At 44.3% G+C, this 13917-nt stretch overlaps 2 protein-coding genes and 1 long non-coding RNA gene across 3 annotated transcripts; 1 reads left to right on the top strand and 2 right to left on the bottom strand.

Annotated features, from left to right (window-relative positions):
• Positions 1-325: 325 nt before the first annotated feature.
• On the bottom strand, positions 326-4992 carry pld6 (phospholipase D family, member 6). The gene is made up of 4 exons (XM_033976012.2): positions 4967-4992; positions 4161-4361; positions 2828-3057; positions 326-591 (listed from the first exon to the last, which is right to left on the bottom strand). The coding sequence occupies exons 1-4, from the start codon at positions 4990-4992 to the stop codon at positions 326-328; spliced, it is 723 nt and encodes a 240-aa protein (XP_033831903.2).
• Positions 4682-6709, top strand: LOC117376285 (transcription elongation factor 1 homolog). Its single transcript, XM_033972721.2, has 4 exons — positions 4682-4737; positions 5022-5154; positions 5291-5361; positions 5993-6709. The coding sequence occupies exons 2-4, from the start codon at positions 5039-5041 to the stop codon at positions 6055-6057; spliced, it is 252 nt and encodes an 83-aa protein (XP_033828612.1). The 5' UTR covers positions 4682-4737; positions 5022-5038; the 3' UTR covers positions 6058-6709.
• Positions 6710-9404: 2695 nt separating this feature from the next.
• On the bottom strand, positions 9405-13783 carry LOC129456435 (uncharacterized). The gene is made up of 3 exons (XR_008648765.1): positions 13716-13783; positions 10464-10563; positions 9405-9460 (listed from the first exon to the last, which is right to left on the bottom strand). It is a non-coding gene; the product is annotated as an uncharacterized LOC129456435 (long non-coding RNA).
• Positions 13784-13917: the final 134 nt, after the last annotated feature.

Below are 13917 nucleotides of genomic sequence, written 5' to 3'. Positions count from 1 at the left end.
TCGTGTTTATTTTTTCCCTGCACTTTGAACAAGGAGCACGAGGTTTTTCTGAGAATTCTGAGCAAAGAATCTTCAAAAAACATGACAAAAAGAGTTAGTTTTTAATTAAAATTTGACAAAAACACAGAAACCAAAGACTTTTCTCTCACTGACACAACCTTTGTACAGTAAAACTACGTCAGCATCAGGTAGAACATTTTCAAAATTTCATTCAAACGTCCAAACATCTGAACTAAAAGCAAACTCTCATAACTCAAACTAGAATCTAAAACATCCCAAATAAAGTGCAGGACTTGTCTCGACTCAAGTGTTGTATTTCCCAGCGTCAGTCGTGTCCTGCAGTGCGCTCCAGCTCAGTCTGGACGCCGTTTGACAGAGTTCGAGCGGGGTCACTGAGCTCCCAAAGACGATTAAACTCCTGGACGAAGGGCCTCACCAGCTCGGGCTCCATGGTGACGATGAGGTTCTCCATATTGGCCTGCACTGCGGTCAGCGTCCAGTTGAGGGAGCCACTTATGAGTAAGCTCCCGTCCACCAGTGCAAACTTATGATGCATGTAGACGGCGCCGCCGTCAGAGCGAACACAGATGCCTGTGGACCAGAGGGACAGGTCAGAGACATCAGGGACGTCCAAACTGTGGCTTTTACTGAAAATGGAACTCATTCTTATCACATATTCTTAATGGTCCAGGTTTATTACACGTCCAGAAAACCAGGAAGTACTTCACACATGTGTCCTGTGGCTCTGGTCTGTGGCTCCTGTGGCTCAGAGACTTTAAAGCAGCTCAGTGTGAACAAGTCTCTCCATGGACCAGCACCAAAGAACATCTCCCACATGAGCCACAAGAACCATCTCACATGAGGAGGACTAAACCAGGACTAAACCAGGACTAAAACTGGACTAAACCAGGACTAAGCCAGGACTGAACCAGGACTGAACCAGGACTAAACCAGGACTGAACCAGGTGAATCAGTGTTTTGAGTTTCGTGCAGTTAAAACCTGGACCAGGCCTCGACTTTGACGATGTTTAAATCCAGACTCAAATGATTCTGTTGATCTGCTGTGACTAAAAGGTTTTTATTCTGCACTTTTCTGTTTTTATGTTCATTTTATGATCATTACTTATTCTGTAAAGCACTTTGAATCACTTTGTGTAGCAATCGTGCTATTTAAATAAACCTGCCTCGTCCATTAGGTCCAGTGGCTCCGTCAAGGCTAAAACAAAGTGAAAGACTCGATATTAACGTCTGTGGCTCTGCGCTTCAGACATGTTTAAATATGATTAAATATGTTTCAATATGTTTCAATATGATTAAACATGTTTCAGTATGTTTCAATATGATTAAACATGTTTCAATATGTTTCAATATGTTTCCCTATTTTTGCTCCTCAATTATTAGCAAGATAAAAGCGATAGAAGAAACGGCTGGTTTATTATTTCCCTGTATTCAGTCATATTCTAGAAAACGTGTAGTTGAAGTATTTCACAGCAGTAACAGGAGAGAAATACTCCAATAAAAGTCTCTGTACTAGAATCATCTTTATAAACCTTTGAGGTGAAAGAGCTCGAGGCCAGCGCTCGACTAAACTCACGATCACATTAACCTGAAGGAAACAGTTGGGTTTGTGTTGGACGAGTCACGGCCTCTGGAGACTAAAAGCCTGTCTGGGGGAATATTTTGAGTGAGAAGAATTCGTCTAAAGTGATATGCTGATGTTTGCACCGTGGAGCCACAGAAACACTCTGCCTGATGAAATGAGCTGTGTGAATGCCAATTTTGTACTTACTTAATCTGAGTTAAAAATGTTCAGAGGAAGCGGTTTCTTAAATTGACTGTGGGGCATGTTCACCAGGGTTTATTTAACACAGAGACGCTGCGTTTACGCCTTTGGTTAACTTTTATTATTGATCGTTATTTGCTGATAATAATATACTATTGTACTACTACTACTACTACTACTACTACTACTACTACATAGGTACATCAGGTCTGTTTCAGAAAATCAGTTACTCCAATCGATCTGTGTTTTTTTTCAAATTTTACAAACCAGTTAGTATAAACACTAAAAGTAGAAAAGTAGATTTTTTCATGTGATACTTTTAGCTCTACTTGAGTATTTTTTCACTCAGCTGTGCTTCATTAGACGTCAAAATCTGCACGTAACATTTGTACTTTTTACTCTTTAAGTGCATTTTGAAACGCACTTTAATAAATTTACTAAAGAATGAATGAATACATTTTTATTTTGGTTGTTTACATTTTTCTTTTTTTTATGAAAAAGACAAAACAAAAACATTTTGGGCAGAAGCCACATGCTTATGTAAGCCCATCCTGATTTTTCATGTGATACTTGAGTACTTTTTTACTCAGGTGCGCTTCATTAGACCTCAAAATCTGCACGTAATACTTTTACTTTTTAATCTTTAAGTGCATTTGTAAACACACTTTAATACATTTACTTAAGTAGATTTTTTCATGTAATACGTTTACTTTTATTTGAGAACTTTTTTGCTCAGGTATCTGTACTTCTGTAATAAAACTGAGTTTTGATATCAGGAATGAAAAGGCTGAACGTCCAAATAAGATCTTAACCTTCATTTTAAGTCGGGACAGGTTTGTCTCTTTGGTTCGGTCGGGACAGGTTCGTCTCTTTTGGTCGGGACAGATTCGACAGATTCGTCTCTTTTGGTCGGGACAGGTGCGTCTCTTTGGTTTGGTCAGGACAGGTTCGTCTCTTTTGGTCGGGACAGATTTGTCTCTTTTGGTCAGGACAGGTTTGTCTCTTTGGGTCGGGACAGGTGCGTCTCTTTGGGTCGGTCCTCACCTGCCTTACGGAGTGGCCCGATCTGGGATCCGTTTATGGCGATGTAATCCTTGTCGCTGAGGACGCGGATGACCACGCCCCTTTTCCGCAGTGAGAGGACGGCCCTGCACAGGTCTGTGTTGGAGAAGGCAAAAACACACAGGTCCAAAGACGAGGACGCAGACAGGACGTGGCGAAGGAGACGAGAGAAGGACGTGTCAACACCATGAGGCAACGCACAGTAACACGGGCTGAGGACGGACAAAACGAGGACAGAACGAGGACAGAACAAGGACAAAACGAGGACAGAACGAGGACAAAACGAGGACAGAACGAGGACAGAACGAGGACAGAAAGAGGACAGAACGAGGACAGAACGAGGACAGAACGAGGACAGAACGAGGACAAAGTGAGGATCAGGTCTTTGCACCTGTGGCTCAGAGAAGAGACTTAAAGAACATTTCCCACATATTAGAACCATCTCACACTCTGAGGACTAAACCGGGACTAAACCGGGACTAAACCGGGACTAAACCAGGACTAAACCGGGACTAAACCGGGACTAAACCAGGACTAAACTGGGACTAAACCGGGACTAAACCAGGACTAGACAGAACTAAACCGGGACTAAACCAGGACTAGACCAGAACTAAACCAGGACTAGACCAGAACTAAACCGGGACTAAACCAGAACTAAACCGCGACTAAACCAGGACTAGACCAGAACTAAACTGCGACTAAACCAGGACTAGACCAGAACTAAACCGGGACTAAACCGGGACGAAAATAGAACTGAACTAGGACTAAACCGGGTCTAAACCAGGACTAAACCAGGTCTAAACTGGGACTAAATATGGACTAAACCGGGATGAAACCAAGACTAAACCAGGGCTAAACCAGGACTGAACATGGACTAAACCAGGACTAAACCGGGACTAAACCAGGACTAAACCAGGACTAAACCGGGACTAAACCAGGACTAAACCGGGACTAAACCAGGACTAAACCAGGACTAAACCGGGACTAAACCAGGACTAAACCAGGACTAAACCAGGACTAAACATGTTGAATCAGTGTTTGTTTTGTAAAGTTAAAACCTGGAACATTCTTCCTGATGTGACACAGACCTCGAGTTTGACGATGTTTAAATCCAGACTCAGTTCTGTTTATCTGAGGGTTTTTATTCTGCACTTTTCTCCTTTAATGTTCATTTTATGATGATTATTTATGTTTTGATTTGTTGTATTGTGTTTTTAATGTCTTTCTTATTCTGTACAGCTCTGAATTACCTTGTGTACGATTGTGTCTTGCTTGTTGTCATTTTGCAGTGTCAGTGTTTAAATGTTGGACCTACTGAGGCGCAGAGGGACTGAGCAGATGCTCCACACAGGCCACCTCAGAGGGGAAAAAGAGCACTTCATTCAGGGGTTTTCTCTTTTTATATCTACGACGAAGCCAGTTGAGCAGCTCCACAGTCACAGAGACAGCCAGCACACTGACCCCCACCACCTTCACTGTCCACATCACTGTCCACAAAACTGTCCACAAAACTGTCCTGTGAAACAACAAGTTTTATATTTACAGGCTAATACTGTACTTCACTTCAAGCTTTAATAACACGGTTTTATTATAAATCACAGGATTAAAGTCAGGAAAATAGAACACAATGATTATTTTATCCATGTTTTTTTTAGAAATCAATGTAAATCCGCTTAAAAATGTGTTAAAAATAAAGAAAAATCGCACCTGCAGGTTTCTGTCGCCACCACGTGGGAGAGGAACGGGCTTATGACGTCAGAATGATTGACGGATCAGGCATCCAATCACAGCCCGGGATTTGTCAAAACCTCGTCCAATCAGATGCGCCGCTGCCGGGACTGAGGCGGGTTCGAGATTTCCTCTGTGTCAGCTCGTGTTTCTCACAAACAAAGGTAAATATTGAGCTTTTAAAGTGTTTTTTTCACCTTAAACACGCTCCGAAGGGTATAATCCGTCTAACCGGGCTGTGTAGACACGTTTGCTTCTTTTCTTACATGTTTAAATTGTGTTTTTGTAACTAAAAAACACACATGCTAACACTAGCTAGCTGCTCCTGGATACACGTTGTTGTTTTGGAGCTGTTTTCTCTCACGAGCCTCTCTCTCCTTGAACAGTTAATACACATCGAGTCTGAGCAGTTCATCCATGAGTTAAACATGTACTTTTTCTCCTCCAGACTTGATTTTGTGCGTTATGGGTCGCAGAAAGTCTAAAAGAAAACCTCCCCCAAAGAAGAAGATGACTGGGGACCTGGAGTCTCAGTTCACTTGTCCTTTTTGTAACCACGAGAAGTCCTGTGATGTGAAAATGTGAGTAAAAAAACACTCTAATGTGACAAACAAAAGCCTCTGTTGAGTAAAAATAGACTCAAATGTAAGAAACCAAAGCCTCTGCTGACACTGATGGACCTGTTGAATGTCACTGAGTTGTTTTCTTTGTCAACAGGGAGCGGAGCAGGAATACTGGGATAATCTCCTGTTCTGTCTGCCTGGAGGAGTTCCAAACCCCCATTACGTGTATCCTTCCAATTTAAAGGTGGTCGATGTAAGTTTTCTGGTTGAGGGACGTCCTTTCCTTGTCTTCGTGCAGATGCTACTTTATCACCTCGCCTAGAATGTTCCTGTTTGGCTTGAAATTACTAATCACTGATCAATTTCTATGAGACGAGGAGCTAGCGGAGCCTGCGTCGGTAAAGCTGTGTAGTGTTTGAGCATTTTGAATTTAAATGAGACAAATTAGACGGACATTAAGAGTCTATTTGTGTGGTTTTCAGCTTTGCCCTAAACGTAGTAAAAGACGAAATTTAAATCCATCACTGGACAAATTGTTGTAAGAGTGAAGACGCTTCGCCGCTCATCCAAGACGCTTCTGGTGTCTATTTAATATCGATGATGCCTTTCCACAAACATTCCATCTACACACAAAAAATCCTGAAAACCTCCCAGCAATCCATTTTTAAATAAACTGTTCCAAACTTAAGAATGAAGACGAACTGAAGAAGCGGCTTCGACGAGCAGCGAAACGTCTTCACTTCCCCGCAACGATTTGTCCAGTTGACGGATTTAAACTTGGTCTTTTACTGTGGATCAGACCTGGACGACTGAGGGATCGCACACAGACATGTTCAACCTTAACACACGACTCCAGATCTATCAGAGCCCGTTGACGTTTATAGTGATTGGATTGATGCCTGTGAAGCAGCAAACCAGTAAACCCCCTCAGACGCCCCGCTGACGCCACGGCCACGTCGACAGGGACTGGAGAATCATTCTGCTGTTTTATGAGTTCTTTTATTTGCTTTTCTGATCAGTTCTCACTATCATGCACCGTCTTCAGCCCAAATAGCATCATCTTCATTTTCTAGTTTAGTTTTAAAAATGATTTGAGGTGTTTTTCTGAAGCACCGTGAGACGCATTGAGCTTTGAGTCTTAGTTAGATAGTTTGAATGTTATGTCTTGAAATGATTTGAGCTGTAAATTCTGCTTTTTTTTCCTTTTATAAAATGATGCGCAACACTCTAGAAGCTTATGACGCAATGCTGAAATAAACAAGATCATGCATTAGTAGTTTTATAATTGAATTTTAGTGTAATACAATGAAAAGTATCACAAGTGACGCGGATGTTACAATGTACAGAATAAACAAAGCTTTATATTGTTAAAAAATGCACATCTCAGTCTCAGGTTTGCGTGTTTTTACCCAAGACTTGACCACAAAATCGTTTACGTCTGTTATGCTGTGTGTAGAAAATGTTTAGACGACAAGTTTCACAAATTAAACCAGTGTTTTACTTCCTGGAAAAAGTTTACAATGTGAATGTGATGGATGACAGAAGCAATAAATGTGTTTGCGTGTGTTAGAAAGTGCTTCATCTTTAATAACAGAAACATTAAATTCTGTGCAATCGTTTCAAGACTGGTTTTGCAAAGGGATGAGGTTTGAAATAGTGTTTTTACATATTTAAATAATATAAATAACGAGACACACTTTCAGTCTAAGCAACGTTTTTGTCATTTTAACAGATCGACGCCGCTGATTTGCCACATTTCTCCCAGTTGTGACCCGTTCATGAAACCCATTTACCTCACGTCACAACCAGGTCTGAGTTTCATATACCCAACTCTGCAGCTGGCCTTTAATCTAAACTTTTGTGCCGTCAGTAAACAGTAATCTACTCTCCCTTGGTCGACTATTTATGACATGACACGTTTTACAGAAGTCCAGTATCTACTCATCCCCGCTGTGCCCGGGATGTAGCGGAGCAAAAATGAAAGTGGACATTGTGGCGGGGCTGTGCGGCGGCAGAGCTGAGTGATAATAGATGAGATGTGGAGTGCCGGTACAAGCTCTCCACCCAGGAACAGTGTAAAGAGTGTAAAGAGTGTGCGCCTGTGCTGCTCCGTGCATTGTGTCTGATGATGGACCCCAGCTGGAGCGGTATTGACGACGCCTTATGAAACATGCTGCAGGATGATTACAATGGGGAATGATTATCACTTAGTGTCTCTTCTGTCTCTGAGCGCCTCCTCCCTGCTCCTGCCCCCCTCTCTCCCTGCCCCCCTCCCTCTCTGTGCTTGCCTCCCCTCCTCACTCCTGCCCCCTCCTCGCTCCTCCCCCCTCCCTGCTCCTGCCCCCCCACCTCCCTGCTCTTGCCTCCCCTCCTTGCTCCTCCCCCTTCCTCGCTTCTGTCCCCTCCTTGCTCCTCGCTCCTGCCCCCTCCCTGCTCCTCGCTCCTCCCCCCTCCTCGCTCCTCCCCCCTCCTCGCTCCTCCCCCCTCCTCGCTCCTCCCCCCCTCCTCGCTCCTGCCCCCTCCCTGCTCCTGCCCCCCTCCCTCCCTGCTCTTGCCTCCCCTCCTCGCTCCTCCCCCCTCCTTGCTCCTGCCCCCTCCTCGCTCCTGCCCCTCTGTTCTGTTCTAGCTGTGTCTTTCTTCTCTTCCATTCAGCACGCGAGGTCAAGTGTCACTCTGTCTTCGTTGTCAAGGCTGCCAATCACCCACACAGCGAGTGCAAGGCAACTGTTGCCAGGGAAACAGAGCGATTCGGTTGCTAGGCACCTGGAGCTGTGCTCACAATAGTCATTTTGTTGCTTAGAAGCACATACACTCAAGCACAGACAAATACACACAAAATGCCTAAATGGCTGTGCCCATTCAACAAGTTCACACAACAATGAGGTTCAAACACATTACTCCTGCTGGTCAAATAAAGAGCAGATCTGCTTACACAGCGTTAGTAAGTCACGCAAAAGTGAATTATAAGAGTGCACTTCATCATGAGCACGCGTCCAAACACATGCTAATATATGGCTGAATTTGCATTGAAATGTTGATTTCCTCATTTATAATACTTAGCCTTACTGTGAATGTACTGAAAATGTAAACTGTGATTTGCCAGAGCTCTGCTTCCTGATTAATCAGCATCCCCTGACATTCAAGAACTGTAAAGACCCACCCCTTTACTGATCAATAAAAGACATAAACATCCATCATTCTGCCTAAAAATAGTGACTCACAAAATCAATCCGTCCCTTATTCCCCACAGATGTGGACCCGGTGAACCGTGCGGAGCGTCACATACGAGCACTTGTGTCTAAAGCGTGTGCAGTTAAACATCATCAATCCCACATTTGCCTGTAGCGTGAGGAGGGTGAGCGCCCTGCAGCTGATACACTCCTGATGGTGTTTGTGAGACGCCATGACAGCCACTCAGAGCCGACTGCTGAAATGTCAGACCGGGGTGCGAGGGCTGACATGTCCTCATGTGTTACTGTCTGCTGCTGCTACAGGCATCAAACCTTCACACATTTTTAGCCTAATCTGGATAGTCAAAAATACTGGTGCAACTGTAGATGGAACCACTGTGGCACATCGGCTGGAACATTTACAAGACACAAAATCGGATAACGCCTGATGAAAACAGCCAGGATTGTGACCAAAGTAACAAATTTGACTTCTGTTCGACGTGAAGAAGTGTCGAGTGTGAAGAGAAAAGACTCATCAGCTGATAAGATTATGAGCTCACATGTGACAGGAGAATGTAATCAAAAGGAGTTTGAATTAGCGGCTGAAGATTTTGTTGTTAAGCCCCTGAACTAAAACCCTGTGTTGAGCTCAGGACCCCAATTTCCTTTTTCCTCATGGTAGAGCTCAGCACCGAATCCACTTCCAGCCGAGGTGCAAAGACTGACACGCTCGATAAACCGTGAGCCGGAAAAACCTTTTTTTTTTAAAAACTGGGGTTTATTTCACCACCTGCACGCCACAAGTGTGTGTCAACAAAAGCGTTTCAACTTAACTTCGTAGAGTTCGTTTAAGCCGTTTCGTTAACGGGCAGCGTCTTCCGTTTAGATCAGGGGACAGCGCTTCCACTCAACTACGCGTATTCTCAAGCAATAACATCCACATCTGTATTATCAACCCAAGAATACCCGTGGCCGAGACTGGAGCAGTGAAGCCCACCTCCTCTTCTCATCTGTTTCTTCCTCTCCGTGGCTCATTCTTTTCTTTCTCTCCTTTCCAGCGAATATCTTTTCTGCGAGATTGCCATGTGCAGGGAGGAGGAGGAGGAGGAGGAGGAGGAGGAGGTCTTTGTGGACATTTCTTTTAAGAACAGCACCTAGAAGAGGAACAAGAAGAGAGATAGAGAGAGAGAAAAAAAGAAACTCATATTTATCCTTGAATCACAATGAGGCTGAAACGCTTCCACACACATTTCACACGTGCGCGGCGGTCCCATCACTGAACACATTGTCGGACTAATTGCCTTTACTGAACGTGTTAAGGAACGGCGCGCGCACACACACCCACACGGGCAGCCTGCTACGCGTGCTTACCTGAACCGAACCGAGTAAACACGCCACGCCGCTGCCAAAAAAAAAGCCTACCGGTCCTTTTAGCTCTGGGTGGAATCAGGCGAACGTTTAATCCCGGTTCACCAATTATCAAATAGGTACGAGTGTGTGTGACAGAGGGGAGAGACACGTCACCAAACACATGTTCAGCCTTCACCTCCCTGTCTTCTTTGCCTATTCAACATCATCTTGTGTGTGTTTTTTTGTCTCCTTCACCACTGAAAGACTCCCTGGTTCTCCTCCTCCTCCTCTTCAGCAGCACACAGACTTCTTTCTGTCTTCCCATGTCCATCCCACAGAGAATAAACCTTGGCTCTTCCCTATCTGCACTTGCCAATTAGAGACACAGTAGTTGTCAATCAGCGGCGAAGTGGAACACTGAGAATTATTGGGGGAGAAAAACAGAGGTGAAAACAATACGTGGGGTTAGTTTACAGGAGCGGGATCAGCACCACGGACAGCTCCCTTTGGGCAGCTCCTCCTCCTCCTCCTCCTCTTTCTTCTTCCTAGTTTTCGTGCTTTTAACCTTTCCGCTCTAATCACACCAGCTTCCCTCCTTAGCCCCGTGTTTAACCTCCTCCCCGGCGTGTTTATCCATCCAAACGCTCTCACCTATCAAAGCCAGACCTCCACTTCTTCTTCTTCTTCTTCCGCAATCACAATCCCCCAATCCACCCCTTTTCTCTCTCTCTGTGTCTCTCTTTCCCAAACTGTCATCGTTAAACAAGGGAATCACACGAGATCCTGCCACTTCGTCTGGCTCATTACCTATATGTACGAGCGGTCCCTCCGATCCTCAGCTGTCCGTGTCTGAGGCGGCGTTGATGATGGGAACTCATGTGGACATGTCTTCTGTTCTCGCCACGAGCTGTGAAGAGATGTAGGTAGGTGTCAGAGATCCAGGATAAAAATACATCCCTCTGTTGGACTCTTTCGCAAATACAACATTGGAACGGACCCGTGTCTGTTTTTGTGTCACCAAAATGTCTCAGAATGTCTCAAAATGTCTAATTTGAAGGCGTGTTTCTGCGGCGTGTCGGCGTGAGACGTGTCGGGGTTTGAAAGTCCAAGAGTCGAGGAGATGAGATTTACGCTAAAGAACACGTATAGATACTGTAGACGCCGGATTTGACCCTACGAAGAGCCATCCTTACGCCTACTCCCGCGCGTTTTCAGGACCTTAAATGAAGTATTAAGGCAGTAAAAGGATCTGTGTTCAAGTTTAGTCGTAGTACTTTTGTGTGAGTCAGAACATGGGAGAGTTGTGATGAGAAATGTCAAAGTGTTCTTCCAACCGTGTCCTCGTTCAGTGGGTTCTTTTCTTTATCTTGTGCACAGTGTGTTCTCCTGTGTTGTTCCTCATTGTTTAGGACTTACTTTACACCAGATGCCCTTCCACACAAGCCATTTTAGTCTGAAAGTACACGGGTTTTGTTAAACTATAAGCGTTTGGTATAATTGTTACAGGGCGAACTCAAGTGTCAGATCAAAATTATAATATTTGGAACAAGTGGATCAAGTAAATCACCACAACTAGAGCTGATTTTTGTGACTTTTGGGTTCATTTCGGGTGAAGAATTATTATTATTTTCCTGTACGATGCAGATATACAAACTGTTTGATGCATTTTGTTTTTTTTGTAAGCTCCAGGTTCTTGTAAATAGTTTTGTTTTTCCTTTTTACTCTTTTAGTATTAACAAAATGGGACCAAGGAACAGAGAAAGTTTATGAAAAGAAGCTTTAAGGGACTTTGAATAATAATAATAATAATAATAATAATAATCAGAAGAAGAAGAAGAAGAATGTGTCTATATAGTCTGTGTTCTTCCCGAAATAAAAACTTAATGAAAAAAAAAATACATATAAATTAAAAATGCTGAGAAAAAAAAAACAGCTGATCAAAATTAATCTGCTGTTTTGGTCATATTTTCAAATAATGATTCATAATTTCTTTGTAAAATGCAGATCTGTGCTCAAAAAAATCCACTTTTTCCCCACCGTCTCTTCCTATTTGTCAGTGTAACTAATGTGAACTTTAGTGACCCCCATAGACTGTTTATATAAATGGACGTAGCTAACCCGCTAGCCGCCGTGCTCCAAACAGGAAGTGCTCATGTGCACGCTCCCGGCTCCATCGACTCTGGCTCTAATTCACTTTCTATTGAATAAACCTTACCCCTCTCTCTGTACCTGCTGCTGTCAGACTCGTTTTGGTCTTAAATGTTCGTATTAACCCTCTACATGATCCTGGGGTTTTTATTTCACTATTGTGTCTGTAAATCAATATGAGCATTAATAACAGACAAATCAGAGGGCGTTTCGTTTAAATTATCGTGTAAAAACGCAGCATACGATTGAAAACGGTTTTAGAGAAGATGAGATTACACGTGCACAGGCCTAACCCTAACCCTTTTTCTGGAAGTCGTCGTGGGCGCCACCATCGTCATTTAAGTTTTATTATTTAGTTTGGAGCTGCCGATCTTCAAATTGATCCACAAATAAGTTCTACAGTGTCTACAGAGCCGTTTTTATATAAGATTTTAGCGCTGAAACTTTTCCCAAATCCTCCACTTTCGCGCTCCTCCGTTAGCAACAGGTTTGACAGTTAAACGTGCAGGCGGGAAGGGGGCGTCACCTCCAACAGCGTCGCTCCTCATTGGCTCTTTGGTTGCTAGGATACTCGTGATCAGACCAACTTAGCTCCAAATTCGATTGAAGCGTTTATATTTTTAACGTTTTGGTCATTTCGCCGCTTCACCATCGACGTGAAGCTGTTTCCAAACACTAAACCTCCAACAGTGAGGCGTTTTACCGCAGCACTTCCGCATTTAACGATCAAACTGTCACTAGTATCATTATCACTGCGCTCTTGTCGTTTGCACTCGGGTTTTCGCAGACCCCAGACATCACAAACGAGGGTTCAAGACATCTGGAAAATCCATTTCCTGAAGAGACCTGATTGAACGCAAACTGGCTCCATCTGGGGAGGCCTAATGAAAGAAAATCGGTCTGTGTTTCATATTTACGTCTGATTCCAGCGAGCTTATCAACCTTTCTAATGCACCTGACCGGGGAGAGGAGACAAAAACATCACAAGTAGCTGCGCCCGAGGCAAAGACAAGACAGAGCCGAGCTGGAGACAGGCAGACAGCGGAAGGAAGCGGCTGCACATTACTGCCTAATTGCTTGGAACTAAAAGCCACTGTTATGACCATGTTTATGCTTAAGCCTGCAATACTAAATCTCTGCTAACATTTTTTACCTGGGGACAACGAACGACTTGAGCAAAGCGACTGAAACAGCCCGAGATGAGACGGACCAACACAGAACTTTGAAACTTAACAGACGCTGCACTTTTGCTGATCTCACGGGGGCGATAAAGTGTCCAGGGGTGCAAAGACGTGCGTTGTAACGTCATTTTTGGCAGGTTTAGCGCACGAGTATTGTCTTTACGCCCTTTGGAAACTCTATCCAGTTTGTGTCGCTGTCTGTGGTCCTGAAAAACCCACAGATTTCACCGGCGTAAAACTCCATAAGCAGCAGCACCTGTCCCCTACGTGACACGCCTGGGTATTAAGCTTTCTTTGTTTGTAAATACATCCGCTGCCCACAGTGACAGGGCCGGCTCAGAAAGGCCAGTGTGGGTTGAATCTTTAACCCTTCGCTGGCAGATAGTGTAGTGTGTGGCTCCGTCGTTTGGCACGTTACAAAAAAGCAGAGGCAGGACGCACACAGACGCCTGCACGTGCACACACACACACACACACACACACACACACTCCTCCTCGAGCCCTTAAAGCACCTGCGCGTGATTCAGGAGGACCAACCTGTTTCGGAGGCGGCGGGAGCCATGCGGACGGCTCACAGGCATGCAGTGTCATGAACCCGCACACACACACACACGCACACACACACACACACGCTCAACTCTGGCACTTTAGAAGGAAAACCAACACAATTATAAACACCACAACAAAAGGGTAAAGTAATGTGGGGAAAAAAAAAGAAAAAAACCCTCACCGTTACGCCTGTTGTGAGATGCTGTCCAGAGAAGATGCTCCACACAGCTCCAGTGTAAGAAGAGACTGTTCCGTGCAGGGAAACGCCCCCCCTCCTCCTCCTCCTCCTCCTCCTCCTCATTCTCATCCCTTTCTCTCCCGCTCGTCTCCTGCTGCTCGTGAGGAACCACAGAACCACTCCTTGTTTTTTCCATTAGCTCCGA

The sequence above is a fragment of the Periophthalmus magnuspinnatus genome, chromosome 1 (assembly GCF_009829125.3).
Source record: "Periophthalmus magnuspinnatus isolate fPerMag1 chromosome 1, fPerMag1.2.pri, whole genome shotgun sequence".
Lineage (NCBI taxonomy): Eukaryota > Metazoa > Chordata > Actinopteri > Gobiiformes > Gobiidae > Periophthalmus > Periophthalmus magnuspinnatus.
The sequence above is the reverse complement of the archived record's forward strand: the minus strand, read 5'-3'. Positions and strand labels throughout refer to the sequence as shown.